General features: G+C 52.7%; 4 protein-coding genes across 4 annotated transcripts; 1 reads left to right on the top strand and 3 right to left on the bottom strand.

Annotated features, from left to right (window-relative positions):
• Positions 1-7,511: 7,511 nt before the first annotated feature.
• Positions 7,512-8,933, top strand: K452DRAFT_237761 (glycoside hydrolase family 7 protein; the record flags this gene model as incomplete). Its single annotated transcript, XM_033537615.1, has 2 exons — positions 7,512-8,626; positions 8,687-8,933. 2 exons carry the CDS (start codon positions 7,512-7,514, stop codon positions 8,931-8,933), a joined length of 1,362 nt encoding a protein of 453 aa, XP_033392017.1.
• Positions 8,934-9,479: 546 nt separating this feature from the next.
• K452DRAFT_344127 (uncharacterized protein) lies at positions 9,480-10,233 on the bottom strand (the record flags this gene model as incomplete). Its single annotated transcript, XM_033545421.1, has 1 exon — positions 9,480-10,233. The coding sequence occupies one exon, from the start codon at positions 10,231-10,233 to the stop codon at positions 9,583-9,585; it is 651 nt and encodes a 216-aa protein (XP_033392016.1). The 3' UTR covers positions 9,480-9,582.
• A 1,569-nt stretch (positions 10,234-11,802) lies between these two features.
• Positions 11,803-13,707, bottom strand: K452DRAFT_302889 (uncharacterized protein; the record flags this gene model as incomplete). Its single annotated transcript, XM_033542649.1, has 3 exons — positions 11,803-13,225; positions 13,293-13,601; positions 13,655-13,707. 3 exons carry the CDS (start codon positions 13,705-13,707, stop codon positions 11,803-11,805), a joined length of 1,785 nt encoding a protein of 594 aa, XP_033392015.1.
• A 1,271-nt stretch (positions 13,708-14,978) lies between these two features.
• Positions 14,979-15,801, bottom strand: K452DRAFT_313325 (uncharacterized protein; the record flags this gene model as incomplete). The annotated part of the gene is made up of 2 exons (XM_033543653.1): positions 14,979-15,297; positions 15,404-15,801. The coding sequence occupies 2 exons, from the start codon at positions 15,799-15,801 to the stop codon at positions 14,979-14,981; spliced, it is 717 nt and encodes a 238-aa protein (XP_033392014.1).
• Positions 15,802-15,836: the final 35 nt, after the last annotated feature.

The raw sequence follows: 15,836 nt of genomic DNA, 5'->3' as shown, positions 1-15,836 counted from the left end.
CTAGTTGAGTTTCCTTTAAGGAGTTCTGTTGTAGAGGTATCTAGCTGCCTTGATTGTTTCTGGCTATAGGTTGTGAGGTAGATTTGTACTAATTCTTATATAGCGAGCTTTAGTAGTAAGGATGCCTCCTGATCTTTCTGAATGTCCGTTCTGTTTAGGTGTATCTGGAGCTGATGTTTCTAGGGTAATTCCTTGGTCTGCGAGCTACTAAGTAATTGCTGTACTAATAGTTCTTTCTCCGTCTATTCTAAGGATTATAACTTCTTTATTAAAGCGTTTCTTAATTGTAAGAATGGTGAATTTGATAAGGTTAGGTAATTGAAATTTCTGTGGATGTGTAAAGGCAAAGGTAAATCCGCTTTTTATATAAGCGAAATGGGAGATCTATTTATCGTGATTATATGCTGTTCTAAGATTTATTAAATCGAGAGTAATTCTGAAGAATAGCTGGGATGAATTAAGTTCTTTTGCTGAGGATCTAGAAATTATTCGGTGTGCTTTTGAGATAGCGTAGGTTTTGTATTCTGTAGTCGTCCCTGCTGCCTGTTCTTATGTAACTTCTATACCTTTTGTGTTCTGAGTAAGGTGGTTAATTACTTCTGGACTAGTATAGCTAAGAGTCTGGTACTATTTTTGAGCTGTGTTCTTGCGAATGAAGAAGGCTAAATGCGTTTCTTGTGCTTGAGTTCCTTTAAGAAGAAAGTGTCCTGAAGTAGGAATGACTTTGTAAAGGTGTTTGCCTTGTATCTGAAGCTCTATATGTTTAGTATTCTAGTGAACCCCTTTATTGAGAGCTGCTTGTAAAGAGATAAGATTGGTAAGATAGGATGGAATAAAGGCGACGTTTGTAAGAGTAATAATCCCTATTCCTGTATTAGTTTGAACCTTGATTTTAATAGTTCCCTATGCTTTAATGGGTGTTGGTCTATTTCCTATATTGAGATTTTCTCCTGCTTTGGCTTTTCTTTGTTCCTGGAAGCGTGTTGCTATGGTCTGGTTATAGACATGGATATTAGATCTAGAGTTAAGGATCTATGATTTGCTGAGAGAATATTAGATTGAGAAAGAAGAATATTTGGTAATAAATGTAGTAAGTTTCTTGTCTTTCTCTTCTGTGTCTCTTTCTTTGTTTACTTCTTAGATTTTCCTGTTTTTCTCGAGAGACTTATTGACTTGCTCCTTAAAGCTTAGATTCTTAAGTTTCTTATTGACTAGCTGTTGTTTATTGCGGTCTGGTTTGAATCCTGATTTGCGTGCTTCTTGGTTAAGGTAGGGGTATTCTGTAAACTAGTGTTTATCTCTATAGGTATATGTAGGAGGAGAGGTAAGTGCTTTCCTGCCTCGGAAGTTAGCTGAGAAGGCTGAATGAGATCTATGAGTTTTGCCTTGGTTTGGTGGATCGCGCCTGATCTGGTTGCGGAAAAGTTCTATAATATCTGGAAGTATTAATGATCCTGGTTTCTTAAGGTCCTGCATGAGGAGGAATCCTAAGAAGTTAGAATTAATAGGTTCTGTAGTTTTAAGGAAGTTATGGATATAGTTACTGTCTTATGCTTCTAGAATATTGAGAGCTCTGCCTTCCTGATAGAAGGAGTTCTAATCCTTTAGCTATTATTTAATGTCTTGGTTTCTGGGAGTTTTGTAAAGCTTTGAGTATGTTGCTCTGAGTGTAATTTTCCTGTGTTGATTAGTTGGTGTAAGATGCTTCTTAAGTGTTGTAAGAGTTTCCTTAGCCGTGCTGCTGATTCCTTTAAGATAAATGTAGTTGCTACTGGAAACTATCTTTATGATGAGGAGGTAGATAGATTCTAAGGCCCTCTATTGTTTCTGGTAGTCTGTAAGTTCCTTAGAGTAGATGGCTCTTTGTATATTAAAGAGAGAGATGTTGATTTATGTTGGATTTTCTGGAAGGTCTGGGCTGTTCGGTTTGGTAAGAAGTTCTAGTCTGTCTTCTTCCTTTACGTCTGGATTAATGAATTCCTAGATTTGTTTAGACTAAGCAATTCCTGAGATTATAATAATCTAAGTATCCTAGTCTGATAGCTTGGCGAGCCGTATGGGTAGCTCTTTAAAGAGCTCTTGATCACCTGATATGATTACAGGTGGGTTGGTAGATGGACTATATAAATGCGACAACAAGGGATGTAAATAGTAAGGTACTAAGACTATTATATAAGGGTAAACTGATTGAATAATAATATAATACTTCTTTAAAAGATATTAGAAGGTGTGCATCGACTGCGGGACTGTGTGGCGCGTTGCCGGGCTTATAACTGTTAAATAGTACGAGAAAGCTGGAAACTGCTGTCGTATTAAATTGAGTGAAACTGTCTGCTTAAATATACGACTTCCCTGGGTAGAAAGGTGACTATCGTTCCACTAATAGGAGAGAATGGCATGATGTTGAAAAAGCAAAGTGATGACAGGGTTCGTGCTAAGCGAGATAATATAGTTATGGTGGTGATGGTTGACATTTATAGATAGTTGGTTCGGTTCATTAACGGTATGCAGCCTGTGCAGCTTAAGACTATGTGGTAGCTAACTTTTATCTAGGACGAAATACTATTGTTTTGGGACTCTATAGACGGAAATATCTCGATCGGCCGCTGTATTTCGTTGGTAAACGACGACGACTCTGCACCCCCGCCGCATACCCTCTATACAACTTTCTTTCAGTAGCGAGAGCGTTTCATCTAAATTTTATCGGAGGCAATAAAGACATCGGGGTAACCGGGGCAAAATTTATAGTTTATATGTTATTTATAAGCACGGAAGCTAGGAATTTGATATAGAATAAAGAACTTTCTCCTTCCATTATCTTCCCCGCTCAACCAAGTAACAGTCAACAATCCATCTGCTCCAATGCGTTCAAGGCTTCTCAGCCATCGACTTAAACTCGACACCCTCTTCCTCTACTCCCATCCACCATCCCCGCCGCAAACCATAAGACACTCCCTTCCTTTATTTCAGCAACAGTATACATGCAACTCCTAAGCCACAGCACAACACAGCACAGCGCCCAGCCATCTCCACCCCCGCCACCTCCGTAGCCCGCACCGCACCGCCTACGCCGAAAGCCGCACTAGACGCCTAACCTCCCCTATTCGCCTAGCGCACCCGCTACTCCCACCCAGCATCAAACGTCTCGACTCTCGACCAACCTATCCGACCAACCGACCGACCGTCTGCCCGTCTGCCCGCCCGAAGCCCAAAGCCAAAGCACAAGCTTCAATCCGACCGACCGACGGTCGGTCGGTCGGTCTGTTTAACGGTCGGTCGGTTTGATGGTCGGTCGGTCGGGCAGACGGATTACGTAAGCGATTTCTTCTTCTTGGGTGGCTGGACTGGCTAGCTAGACTACGCTGCGTTGGGGTTTAGGAATTGGGATTGCTGATGGGAGTTTTCTTTTATGTCGTGTCTTGGTGGTTGTAGGCAGCGTGGCCGGCGGGTGGGTCTGGGTGTTGAGTGGCTACTAGCTGCGTTGCCGCGTCTCGACCTCGTGTCTCCTTGTCTTACGCTACCGGGGTTGTGATTGGGGGTGGTTTTCTTGGATGATGGTGATGTCGGGAGAGCGGTGGAGGATTGCTCTAGCTTTTCTTTTGCTTTGTTCTTGATAGGAAATATGAATAGGGTGATGCTGCTGTTTGTTCTTTTTCGCCGTCTTTCCTTAGTTTTTAATCTACCATCGAAACCTGGTCCGCGTCTTTAGGCACAGTTATCTGCTCCTGGCGGGCTGCGGCCTGGTAGGGAATTTTTGGACGCACTTTTCGCCTTCGGGTGGGCTTTTCATTGATGCGGGTGGGGCTGCGAGGATGAGCTTGTGCGTGTGTGAGGGAGTTTGCGCTGCTGGTGCTTGCTGCCGCGTTAAGACGGTTGAATGCGATGGCCCTTTGCTGTGACTGTCTACGTCTTCTCCAGATGGCCGACGTCGCGTTGGCTGTTTATGTCTTTATTGGAATCTTCGAATACTCCTGTTACTTCTGACGTTTATGCCTTGTGATTGCTGATTCGCTGAAGTTGCCCGAAGTCCTTTCCCACTCCGGCGTCGCGCTTCCCAGCGAAAATGCGTGCGCTGAGCCCCCAGCTGTCACGCTTCTGCAACTCGGCAACGCAGTAACGCGCCCTCTCGACCAGCCATCACCACTTCCGTCGCACCCAGTCCAGTCACCACGCTCCTGGCACGCCTTCCCCACTCAACTCTCCCTTACCCCGCCCCGCTGCTCTAACTACTCGACCAACGCACACACACACACATACACTCACTCACTTACTCACTCACACGGACATGTCGATTGCCGGAGTAATATGGTTGCTGGGACGGACGCATCGAGGTGCAACCTATGTACGGGATGGTCGGACGCGGATACAGTATTTGTCCAGGGCAGGGCAGGCTTCAGGACGGGGATGCACGTCGCGCATCACATTGGGCATAATGGCGACAGAGAGACGCCAGCGGCATACCTACATGTCAGGCTGTCTCTCGCCGTCGCGGGCTCTTCCTCTGTCCTCATTTCCTCCCGAGGCAGGACATGCAGCGCTGCTACCTAACCAGCTGGGCCACTGCCCACTGTCCAAACGCGACCCGACCGACGAGGAACAAACCAGCGCCCAGTGCCAACGCCCACCCATTTCCTAGCTTTCTGCCGGCCCCGGCCCGGCGCCGTCTCATGCTTGGATGTCTGGCTGCGTGCGCCTGCTCTCTGTCCTCGCCTTGGCTTCCGCTGCTCTGCAGCCGTGCACGTCTCAGCTCCAGCCCACATTGTCACCTGCAAGCCTTACACCGTCTTTTCATGCGATTCGACCTTGTCTCCTTCGGCTTGACACCCTCACAGCTCCTCGACACCTTCCCATTCTTCAATTTCGGCCGCTGGCCCCTGCCTCTCACACCAACACGCCATGCAGAGCCGGCAAGCACGAGGGTTACATTGCCTGAAGGCAGTGACAAGGGCAAATCGGGCGTAGCGGTGATTGGTGAAACACCTAATATGTGCTCATGTATTGACAAGGAGCGACAGGTGATGCACCCCACACGGCTCAGAAAGACGGCCCGGCTTTTTTCGAAGACAGAGAATGTCCACGAATCCTACGGTTATCTTGGACATGGGCTGCTGTGCAGTTGAGGCGAGCGGCTTGATATTTGGCGGCGTTGCGCTCAACTTGTCGCTCTTGGGCGAGGACTCTTTGCCTGGCGGTCGCGCCCTGAGACTTTGTCAGCATTGACGGGGATATCAGCGTCAACTCTCGCGTTTTGCTTTGGCTTCGCACTGATCGTGGTATGAGTATAGACAAGACCTTTCTGGCATTAACAGTACTTGCAACTGACAACTCGCAGTCTTGGCCTTCAAGAGGAGGAACGCCTGTTCACAAGCAACTCTTTGCAGACTACCTCGACGCCTCCAAGTCCAACAAATCCTAGCACGCTAGCTAAGGACGCCTAATTGATTTACCAAACATATTTACAAATACAAGGACTATCCTCGGAAGCAACGAAAAAGCCCACCCACTGAAGCAGCGGCACAAGCCCATGTCCACAATCCACATCAATATGTCACAAACAATGTAGCACCACGTCATCGAGCGGCTAGAGGTGGGGTAGCAGGGCATTGATCATTATAACCAGCAAGCAGGGAGCAAGCTCAGTATACGTAAAGCCAAGGAAGTCCGCCATCCACCGGTATATCCGATCTCGTCAATGCAGTGGTCACCTCGGAGCCAGCCACACCTTCATCAAGCTCACCCACGAAGCAGGTCGTACGCCGAGAAGGCTGAGAACAACTACAACACGGTTTCTTTGCAATAACGTTCGGTTGACTTATCACGCCATTTCTCTAATCTTGCTTACCAGCTATCTCGCTAGAACAATGTCAACGCCCTCACGGCCTGGAAAATCATTTGCTTCACCGAGGCGCTTCTCTGAAAATCTCAGTTGTTTTGGACAAGCAATACAACAAAAAGCGTTGACTGTAGGCAAGGGAAACGCAACGCCACACGGTCAAACAAAGAGATGGAATCCCAAGGACTTCGGGACATGAAGAATGGGCTTGGCAGGAAGCAACATCATGCAGAGTTTGACAAACTGGAATGGCTTTTCAATGGAATCGAGAAGAAAGAGCGGCTTGGAGAGCAAAATATCGCAAGAGGCACCGCCCACTGTTAAAGCGCCTTCAAACCCTCTCGCCACTAACCCGCCACTCCGTTCCGCCGAGTGCGACATGTAAAATACGAACAAAAGCAACGAAAACGTTCCTCCACACGAGCAACAACCGATGCACCGACTGTCCGATACCCCGGCACCCGTGACCCGTTCCTGAATCACTGCTCCGGCACCTGCACATTCAGCCGCGACCGGACCGACGTTGACGCGCTTGAAGTACGCATGACGGAGCGACGTTCGTGGATTCTTTACCTCAAATGCGATGGCGAAACATCTATGAGAGTGATGGGCTCAAAAAAATAAAGGAAGAGCCGACGGAGAGAGAACAAAAACGCTTGACTGGTGGCGGAACCGCAAGGGCCGAATATAAAGTACAGGGGTACGTATAGCGATGTGAAAGGTGATAGGGGGATTTTGTCGGGATAAGCCGGCGGAACTGGGTCCGCCGCAGCAAAAGAGCAAGGGCCGAGACTTGGCTGCGGAGAGACGTTCCGCTGCAGCCTCGGAGACTTGATACGAGGGTGAGAAAGTCGAGGTTCGGACGGTGTAGTTGTCGTTGTAGCTTGTCGTTCTTCTTTTTCTTTTCTGTGATCGTGCGTCGATCAACGCCTGTTTTCGCCTTGCTTCGGGAATGCCCATCCTCCACGCACATCCTTTCGCTCGACGGATCAGCGCCGGGGATTTTGTGTTCGTGGTGCGTGACGGGTCGGCTAAATTGCCGTAGATAGATTGGCAGGGGGCCACAGTCCGACGGGCCTGGATTCCACTGCGGGGCGGGCGACCGGGGCCCCACAAAAGCCTAAAGGAACCTCACCCCGAGCTGACTGCGGTTAGAAGGCAATACACGCTGTGAAAGAATCCCTCCGGTCCCTCTTGGCGGTCGTTCCGCCTCCGCGCCATCATCGCGCCACTTGCCGCAGCGCCGGTCCGCGCCGGCCGCCTCGAGGCCCTGGCCCGCCCAGACGTCAGGCACCGTCTGCTGACCGCGACAAGACCCCAAACAAGCCTCGAAACACGTCCGCGCGCGCCGAATCGTCTCTTGTCTGCCCAGATTTGCCGCCTAATACTTGCTCACTTATTATCAGATCGCTCTGCAATGTTCCTGAATCTGTATGCGAGATTTCAGGAACCGCCGCCACAATATGGGACGCCCGCCCTCTCATCCGACGTCCCGGCTTCCGCGGCCTCGTTGCTCGACTCTCGGAGGCTTCTCGTACGGTCTTCGTTCGACAAAGGCGCAGTCTCGAGAGCAGGTCGCGAGGTATAAGAAGGACGGATTGCGCGATCAAAGGAGACCAGCACGCAGCAGCAGCCTCTACATTCATTCAGAGCAGCAGCAGCAGCAACTACCTTCGACATGATCACTCCAGCACTCCTCACTGTCTTCGCCGCCATGGCCGCCGGCCAGCAGGTGGGCACGCAAAAAGCCGAGGTGCACCCCTCGATGAGCTGGCAGCAATGCACCAGTAGCGGGTGCACGACCAAGAACGGCAAGGTCGTCATCGACTCCAACTGGCGGTGGGTGCACACGGTCGACGGGTACACCAACTGCTACACAGGCAACAAGTGGGACGAGTCCATCTGCTCGACCAACGAGGACTGCGCGACCAAGTGCGCCCTCGACGGCGCCGACTACCAGGCCACGTACGGCGCGACGGCGAGCGGCGACTCGCTCAAGCTGCAGTTTGTCACGCAGAGCCAGACCAAGAACATCGGCTCGCGCCTGTACATGATGGCCGACGACGACACGTACGAGCTGTTCAAGCCGCTGAACAAGGAGTTCACCTTCGACGTCGACGTGTCGAACTTGCCCTGCGGCCTCAACGGCGCCCTGTACATGGTGGCCATGGACGCCGACGGCGGCAAGTCCAAGTACACGAACAACGCCGCGGGCGCCAAGTACGGCACGGGCTACTGCGACGCGCAATGCCCGCGCGACCTCAAGTTCATCAACGGCATGGGCAACGTGGAGGGTTGGACGCCGTCGGACAACGACGAGAACGCGGGCGTGGGCGACCACGGCTCCTGCTGCGCCGAAATGGACATCTGGGAAGCGAACAAGATCTCGACGGCGTACACGCCGCACGCCTGCACCAACGCGGCGCAGCACATCTGCGACGGCGACAACTGCGGCGGCACGTACAGCGCGACGCGGTACGCGGGCGACTGCGACCCGGACGGCTGCGACTTCAACAGCTACCGCATGGGCGACACGAGCTTCTACGGCGAGGGCAAGACGGTCGACACCAAGAGCAAGTTTACGGTTGTGACGCAGTTCATCACGGCCGATGGGACGGACAACGGCGCCTTGAGCGAGATCCGCCGCTTCTACGTCCAGGGCGGCAAGGTCATCCCGAACTCGGTGTCGACCGTCAGCGGCGCCGAGGGCAACGCCGTTAACGACGCGTTCTGCAAGGCGCAGAAGACGGCGTTTGGCGACCGCGACACCTTCAATGAGAAGGGCGGCTTCTCGTACGTCTTTTCGTTCCCCTCCCCTACATAGATAACACTCGCTAACGCCCCCATTTGCAGGTCCATGACCACAGCCATGAAGGCCGGCATGGCCCTCGTCATGTCCCTCTGGGACGACCACGAGGCCAACATGCTCTGGCTCGACAGCACGTACCCGATCGACTCGACGTCTGCGGGCGCCGCGCGCGGCACCTGCGAGACGACGTCTGGCGTCCCGGCTGAGGTCGAGAGAGACTTTGCGAGCTCTAGCGTCACGTACTCGGCTATTAAGTTTGGGTCGCTGAACTCGACTTTTGCTGCTGCTTAAAGGGTTGGGGTTGATGGGGTGAGGAGGGGATGGGGGGATGGTGGGGGGAAGCCGTGTCACTCGCTTTTGTGCTGGTGGTTGTTGGGGGGGTGGTGTGTGAGCGGGAGAGGGAGAAGAGGGGTGTCGTTCGCTCAGCGCTTCTTTTGCGCTTCTTCTTCGCTTCTTGAGGATGTCTTTGATGATTACTTTTTTTCTTTTTCCTTTCGCTTCTTCCTTCCTCCTTCTTCCTTCTTCCTTCTTCTTTCTTCTTCGCTCGGCTTCGCTTCGCTTCACGAAAGAGAATGAGTTGTAGCTGTGGTGGTGCGCAATAAAATTGTTGGTTCTGATCGTGCTGCTTGCTTTTGTCTTCGTGGTTGTCGTACAGAGTGATCGCGCAATGAAATGTGACATTGTCTCGTCTTGAGAGTTGAGAACAAAGGCACGCGATATGAAGTTGGACTTGGTTGTGTTGAGTGGATTCATCATTCGTGCTGTCCTGTCCTGTCCTGTCCTACCTGATCATGTGCGTATGTGTGTAGGTAGGGGCAGTGTGCAGTGAGCGCTTCGCCGCGCACTGCCATCGCCATGGCCACCGTTCCCGCAACCGCAAACCCAAAAGCCCAGCCAAACCCGCACCCTCAGCCAGAGCCGAGCCCAGCCGCACCGCCCCTCAACCCGTCCTGGGCACAACCACGACCCCAAACCCCTCCCACCCAATCCTGCGCACAACAAACAAACACTCCTCGACCACGGCCCGGGCATTCTCGAGCCGCTCCGCCAGCGCCGCCCACGCAGCCGACAGCGGCACAAACACCGCGTCCGTCTCGCTCTCGCCCCAGTCCAGCGGCACGGCGCGCTGCGCCCGCTGCGCGTACCACCAGTGCGCGTTCACCAGGTCTTCGGCCACGTCTTGGAAGGCGCCGACGCTCTCGGGGGAGAGGAAGGAGCCGAGGCGGACGTAGGGACCGCTGTATGCTCTACAAGGGAGTGGGGGATTAGTGTAAGTTGGGGGTTTGGACGGGGTTTGGGGGGGGAGGGGATAAGCGTACAAGTACGGCGGGGGGATGCCGTTGGTCTGGATGTCGGTGTCGATGAGGCGGATCACGGTGTCGATGCGCCTGTGGGGTGTGTTAGCTTGGTCTTGCGGCTTTACGTTGCTATGGAGCGAGGATAAATAGATAGGTTGGTAGGGACAGGTGAACGCGAAGGTGAAGTGAGATGCAGACAGCAAAACATACCGCTCAAAACGCGCCAGCATCACCTCAACCGCGTGCACGAACGCAGCGACGAAGTGCTCGTCGACGATGTCGGGGGTGGCCATCTTGGTGGTGCTTCTTGCTTGCTGGGTTGCTTGTCTGTCTGGCGCGCGGTGGTGCGTGTGTGTGTGTGGGAAGGGCGTGGGAAGATAGGGCCGCTAGAGCCGCGCTAGCCGGATGGGGTATGGGTGCATGGTGGTGGGTGGTTAGGGCCGGGGGGGCGGCGTGCTGCATGCGCGCGTACGGTGCTGCGTGGGCAGTGCTGCCCTCGCGGTGTTAGTGATGTGTTTAGCTGTTTTGTGCGGTGGATTTCAGAGCGGTAGAGGCACTCTTTGGGGCGCTGAGAAGAGACTCAGTGGGTCTGTGATGTGGGGCTCTGCACTGTTCATTTTCGTACATATGTAATTGTCTAGATGGGCTATTAGCGGCTTATAGGGACGGGGTTTCGAAGTGTATAGATTGCTCTTTACGCCTGTGTAGGTGTGTGCTGTTGAAGCATTTGACGGGTAGGTTGTACGGTTTATTGTATAGGCTTTGTGAGGGGCTTGATATAGTATTAATACTATATAATAGTAGGTTTTAGACGTGTGTGGCTTGCTTTTTGCTCTTGCGTGTTTCGTCCTATTAAAACTTTATAGGCAGCTTTATCCTTATATAGTTATTTTGCTTTTGTATACTTAGAATATATCTGGCTCCCTTACATGCCTCTTCCTTCGTACTCTTTAAAGTAATTTCCTACGTAGTACTTTCCTCCTATTATATGACCCCGTAGCTACTTGTATCCGGTACGTACTGCCATTTTCTACCTACCTAAAAAGTACTTTATAAGTACCGAAGGTCCTACCTAATATTATCTTACGAGTACTCTTCCGCTCTTATTCACCTAACCCTTCGTATCTTTCTACCTACTCTTCTACCCCGTACCTTTCTACCTCTATATATCTACGAAGCTACTATCTCCTGCTACGTAACGCCGTTTTATACTATATAAAAAAGCACTCTAAAGATACAGCAAAGGTTGCCTAGTATATATACAAATAGAAAGGAAACAGTCTAGAATAGTAGTTACTACGAAGCAGAAGAAACCGTAGGATACACTATAATTACAGCATTATACGAACGTATATTACTTCACTGCTATTTATTCACTGAGCTTCTGGAAGTCTCGACAAATTTATTCTGCAGGCAAACGCAAACAACAAACAACAAGTACGGTCCTCTTACGTACAAACACTGTCTTCTCATATATAAAAGGCAGTATTCTCACGCAGTTAGATGGATTGGAAATAAAGAATTGGATTGATAATCTAAGGATCAAACACTCTTGAGTTCTATTACTTCGCAAACCGTATAAAGCACATTTTAAACAGGTAAGGAAGAGATGGGAATCGTATTGGTTTCTACACGCGGTGACCTATCTGGCTGCATCATATTCAAGAAGAAGGAAAAGCAGCACTAAAGGAAGAAGAAGAAGAACAAGAAGAGGAAGAAGCCGAAGAAGCAGCAAAAGCCGCAGAGGAAGACGCAGCAGTAAAGAAAGCAGCAAAAGCAGCCGCAACCCAGCGCCCAAAGAAATCAAGCTTCAGCCGCCGGCAAGAAGCCCGACCAAGGCGCAAGCCGCACCAGTAACCCCCTCAAACAAAACAATCCCTCTTCTCAGCCACCCAAATACAATTCGCGCACCTGCCGCCCAGAATCCCGTCATAGGCATAGCACCCATTAACCCACTTCTTCCTCGGTCCCCTACAAAAATCGCACGCGGCAGCCTCGCCCAACCACGCCACCAACTCCCCATGTGATGCCACCACCATGGCCACCACGAACCGCTGCTTCATCATATGCTCCGACCCGATCATGTCGGCCCGCCCAGCCGCCAGCGGCACGTCCCGCTGCTTAGGCTGCTTCCAGATCGCGAGGGCGGCGCGCGTGCCGTAGCTGTTGACGTACGCGCCGATGAGGTCGATCAGCAGCGTGTTGGTGTGGTGGTTCAGGATCTGGGCGATTTGGATGAGATGGTTCGCCGTTAGTGGGAAGGCGAGGGATGCGCGCTCCAGCTTCGTCATGGCTGATGCGGCGGCGGGAGGAGCAGGGCCCGGTGCCAAGGGGCGAAGAGTCGCTGCTGCAGGCGCGGCGGCCATGGCGGCACCGGCGCCTTGATTGCGAGCAGGGCCAGGGACGTAGTCGGGATCGTCCTCGGAGCCGGGCATCTCGTGCTGGTCACCGGGAGTAAGCGCAGGGTCGATTGGGAGGGCCGGAGCCGCAGCACCGCGAGGAGCAGCCGTAGGTGTGGCAGGAGGCGCAGGGTTACGAGCGTGCCAGGCAGCAAGGAACGTAGCTCCGTCCTGCGCCGGAGCAGGGAACGCGACGTTCTCGGCCTCCCTCTCGGCGCGCAAGATCTGACTGAGGGTGTTGTAGCCCTCTTCCGCAATGGCAGGGTTGTACGCCGGGGTCTGAACGGTCTCAATCTCGGGATAGATCTGTCCCAAGGAGTTGAGGTCGTTGTACTGCGCGAGCATGTTGCCGAGGGTGGGGTCCTCCGGAAGCCCATGGAATTGAGGGTCCGGGAAGGCGTTGGCGGCATCTTGGGGAGCAGCGGCTTCCTGAGGACGGCCCATCACGCCGCGGACATTGTCGGGGAGATCGTCGTCCATCTCGCCCTCCGCGAAGCGCTCGTCGAAAGCTTGCCAAGCCTCTCCGGCACCGCGCGCTCTCGCCTCCTGGGCGTGCAGATCAGCATCCTGCGCCGTGAAGTAAACGGTGATGTCGTCGGGAATGTCGATAAGATATTCGCCCGGGACGACAGCAGGCGGGAGTGGGGCGGGCACAATGTTGAGACCGGGCAACCAAGAGACAAGCTCCCTCGTCTCGGCCGTGCGGATAGCGATTTGGCTATCCTTTTCCTCGTACGTGAAGATGCCGTGGCCCAGAGGCTGGACGATACGGCGGTAAAGCTGACCGAGGTTCGCGATGTGGTCGGGGTGGTGGACGACGTCGCGAAGGAAGAAAAAAGCCGCCCTCACCAGGTAGAGAGTGTAAGAGAGGAGGGAGCGAGCGTTGCTGGAGGAGAGAGGGTCAGTGTAGTTGTACACGCGTTGAATGAGAAGCGAAGGTGAGGTTGACTTACAGAAGATTAAGGTGCTTCTCCGGCCAGCGGCACAGGATGCCCTCTTCGACGAAGCGGGCGAGGAAGGCGGCGCCGGCGATGACTTGGTTGCGGTCGAACAGCCGGTCTCCCTGCCTGATGCTGTAGTAGGCGCTGTTCGACGCCACAGGCGGCAGAGTGAAGGCGACCGTCTCACCCGGCTGCAGCGGCTCCTCAACCAGACCCGACGCCGACTGGCGTGGCGACGAGACCACGCGCCAGACGCAGAGCCGACGGTCCTGAAGGCCCGGGTGGCAGCACATGTAACATCCGAGGATGCGGAAGAAGGTTCTGCGAGGGAATATCAACGCTTTCATAGGCGAGCAAAACCTCACTTGACCTACGTGTTATGGTGGTGAAGCTGGCGCATCACAATCGGAGCAGCAGGGTCAGCCATTGTGTTGTAGTTGTGGTTGATGTGGTGTGGTCGATGTTGCTGGCGTTGGTGTTGTGGAGAGAAAGTTGTGGGGAGAAAGGTGTTGTGTGTCGGGGAAAAGGACAATGACGTTCGACAACAATGCATTCACACAGTGCGCTTTCAGCACGACTCAGATTTCTTTGTGTTAAGTGATTGCCCCATGCACAAATTCTACAAGCTTCTTTCCACGCCATTTCAATGAGACACAAAGCAGGAACCTTCGAGTGCTTTCTTCGCTCTGCGAATGCCGCTGGTTTGAAGGCATCCAGAGCGTCCTCGTGCCTTGTCGGATACATGCATAGTCGTATTCTGAGCTTCTTAAACAGTGCTGAATACTTCCTGCAATACTGCCTCACGCCGCGCTCCATGCTGCTCCAATACGAAGCCAAATAGCAGCTTTCACACCCATTCATCATTGTCCAAATTACTACCGCACCAAGGCCGTATCAGCTGCCCTAAGTGCCACGTACTAAAGAATGCACCTCCATCTCAAAGCATTACGGACAAGGCACAACTTAGAACGAAATAGCCTCCTCAAAATCTATTTACCTCTTTACAAACACTACCGCAACAAACCTCCACCAGCCGTATTCAACGCCACGCAGCACTTATCCACCTCCCCCTCAAAGCCATACAGACAATCTACAATATAACGAAACAGCAGAGCAAGAATCCGTTAAACAGCACACATATATGTCTCTACCCAGTTACATACGCCGCATTCAACACAGTATAACACACACCTACCTCGCCACCAAATAAGTACGGATAAATCTACACATAGAGTTAAACAGCAGCCCTAAACTCCGTTCCTCACCACGCACATAGCATCCTACCATATACGTATAAACCGCAATCGACACCACGTAGTGCACACACCACTATACTAAAGCTAGTAGAAAGAAAATATCTTTTCGTTTTACGCCTACGTAAGAACCTACCTATATCTACTATAGATAAATTCACACAGTATAATAAAAACGCACATAGAAGCAGCGTAGAAGACTCTACATATAGATATTAAGCCTAGTATATAGACAGCGAAGCAGTTTACTAGCGTAGCAGTAGAGCCTACTTCACGGCACGTAGTTACCAACACACACAACCACACGATACACCTTTCACGCAGCACACACCTCACGCACAACAGCGACACAGAGCCGACTCAAGAGCCATGTAGCACGCGCGCATTCACCTACCTACCTACCTACCCCTCTATCCCCCCACAAAAGATCCAAACCCCCTCAGCCTCAACCCCTTCTTAACCACCCTAGCACCCTCCTCAAGCCCCTACGCTCCGGCGTCGTCGCCACCGCAGCACCACCACTACCCCCCTGCACAGCTCCAGCCACAGGAACCACAGCCGCAGCCCCAGCAGCAGGCAGCGGCGCAGGCAGCCTCTCCACCCCCACCGCTACTGCCTTTACCGTCCGCAACCACACCATCACGTTCCCCGCCAGCCAGGGCAGCGGGTCGGGCGTGTAGCGCGGAAGGCCCGCGCCCGTATCGAGCGCTTGCGCCACGTCTTCGAGGAGGAGGAGGGCGTAGGCTAGGCGGGTGTTGGGGTTGCTGTATATTACACCAAAGATGTTAGTATAGACGCTTTTAAGGTACTACGAAGGGGTGTAGGGACGTAGGGATGTAGGGATGTATAGATAGGGAAAGGTATACGTACGCAAACTCCCCCTTCACCCCCGGCCACGTTTCAATCAACCGCACAGTCTCGAGCCCCAGCGCCTTCGCCCCGTCATGTAGTTCTAGGCGCGACGGGCGCAGCCCTGCTGGCAGGGAGACTTCGTCGAGCACGAGCATGGCGGTTTCGGGGGCGAGTGCGGATAGGTAGTAGGGGAGGGGGGCGTTGGCGGCGTCGAAGGTTAGGGGGTGCTGCCGGATAAAGGCGAGGAGGGCGATGTAGAGCTCGCTGGGGGTGTTAGTCGTGTGTACGTATGTTAGGGGAGAGGAGGGGAGGGCGCACTCGATCAGCGTGGCGTGGTGCGTGCGTGCGGCGGCGAGGGTGGTGGGCGCTGGTGGTGGTGGTGGTGGTGTACGCGGTGGGGTGGTGCTGGACGCCATTGTGGTTGTGATTATAGTTGTGGTTGTGGTTGTGT

The sequence above is a fragment of the Aplosporella prunicola genome (genome assembly GCF_010093885.1).
Source record: "Aplosporella prunicola CBS 121167 unplaced genomic scaffold K452scaffold_53, whole genome shotgun sequence".
In the NCBI taxonomy this organism is placed as follows: Eukaryota; Fungi; Ascomycota; class Dothideomycetes; order Botryosphaeriales; family Aplosporellaceae; genus Aplosporella; species Aplosporella prunicola.
Note: the sequence above shows the minus strand (reverse complement) of the source record. Positions and strands in the feature narration are given on the sequence as shown.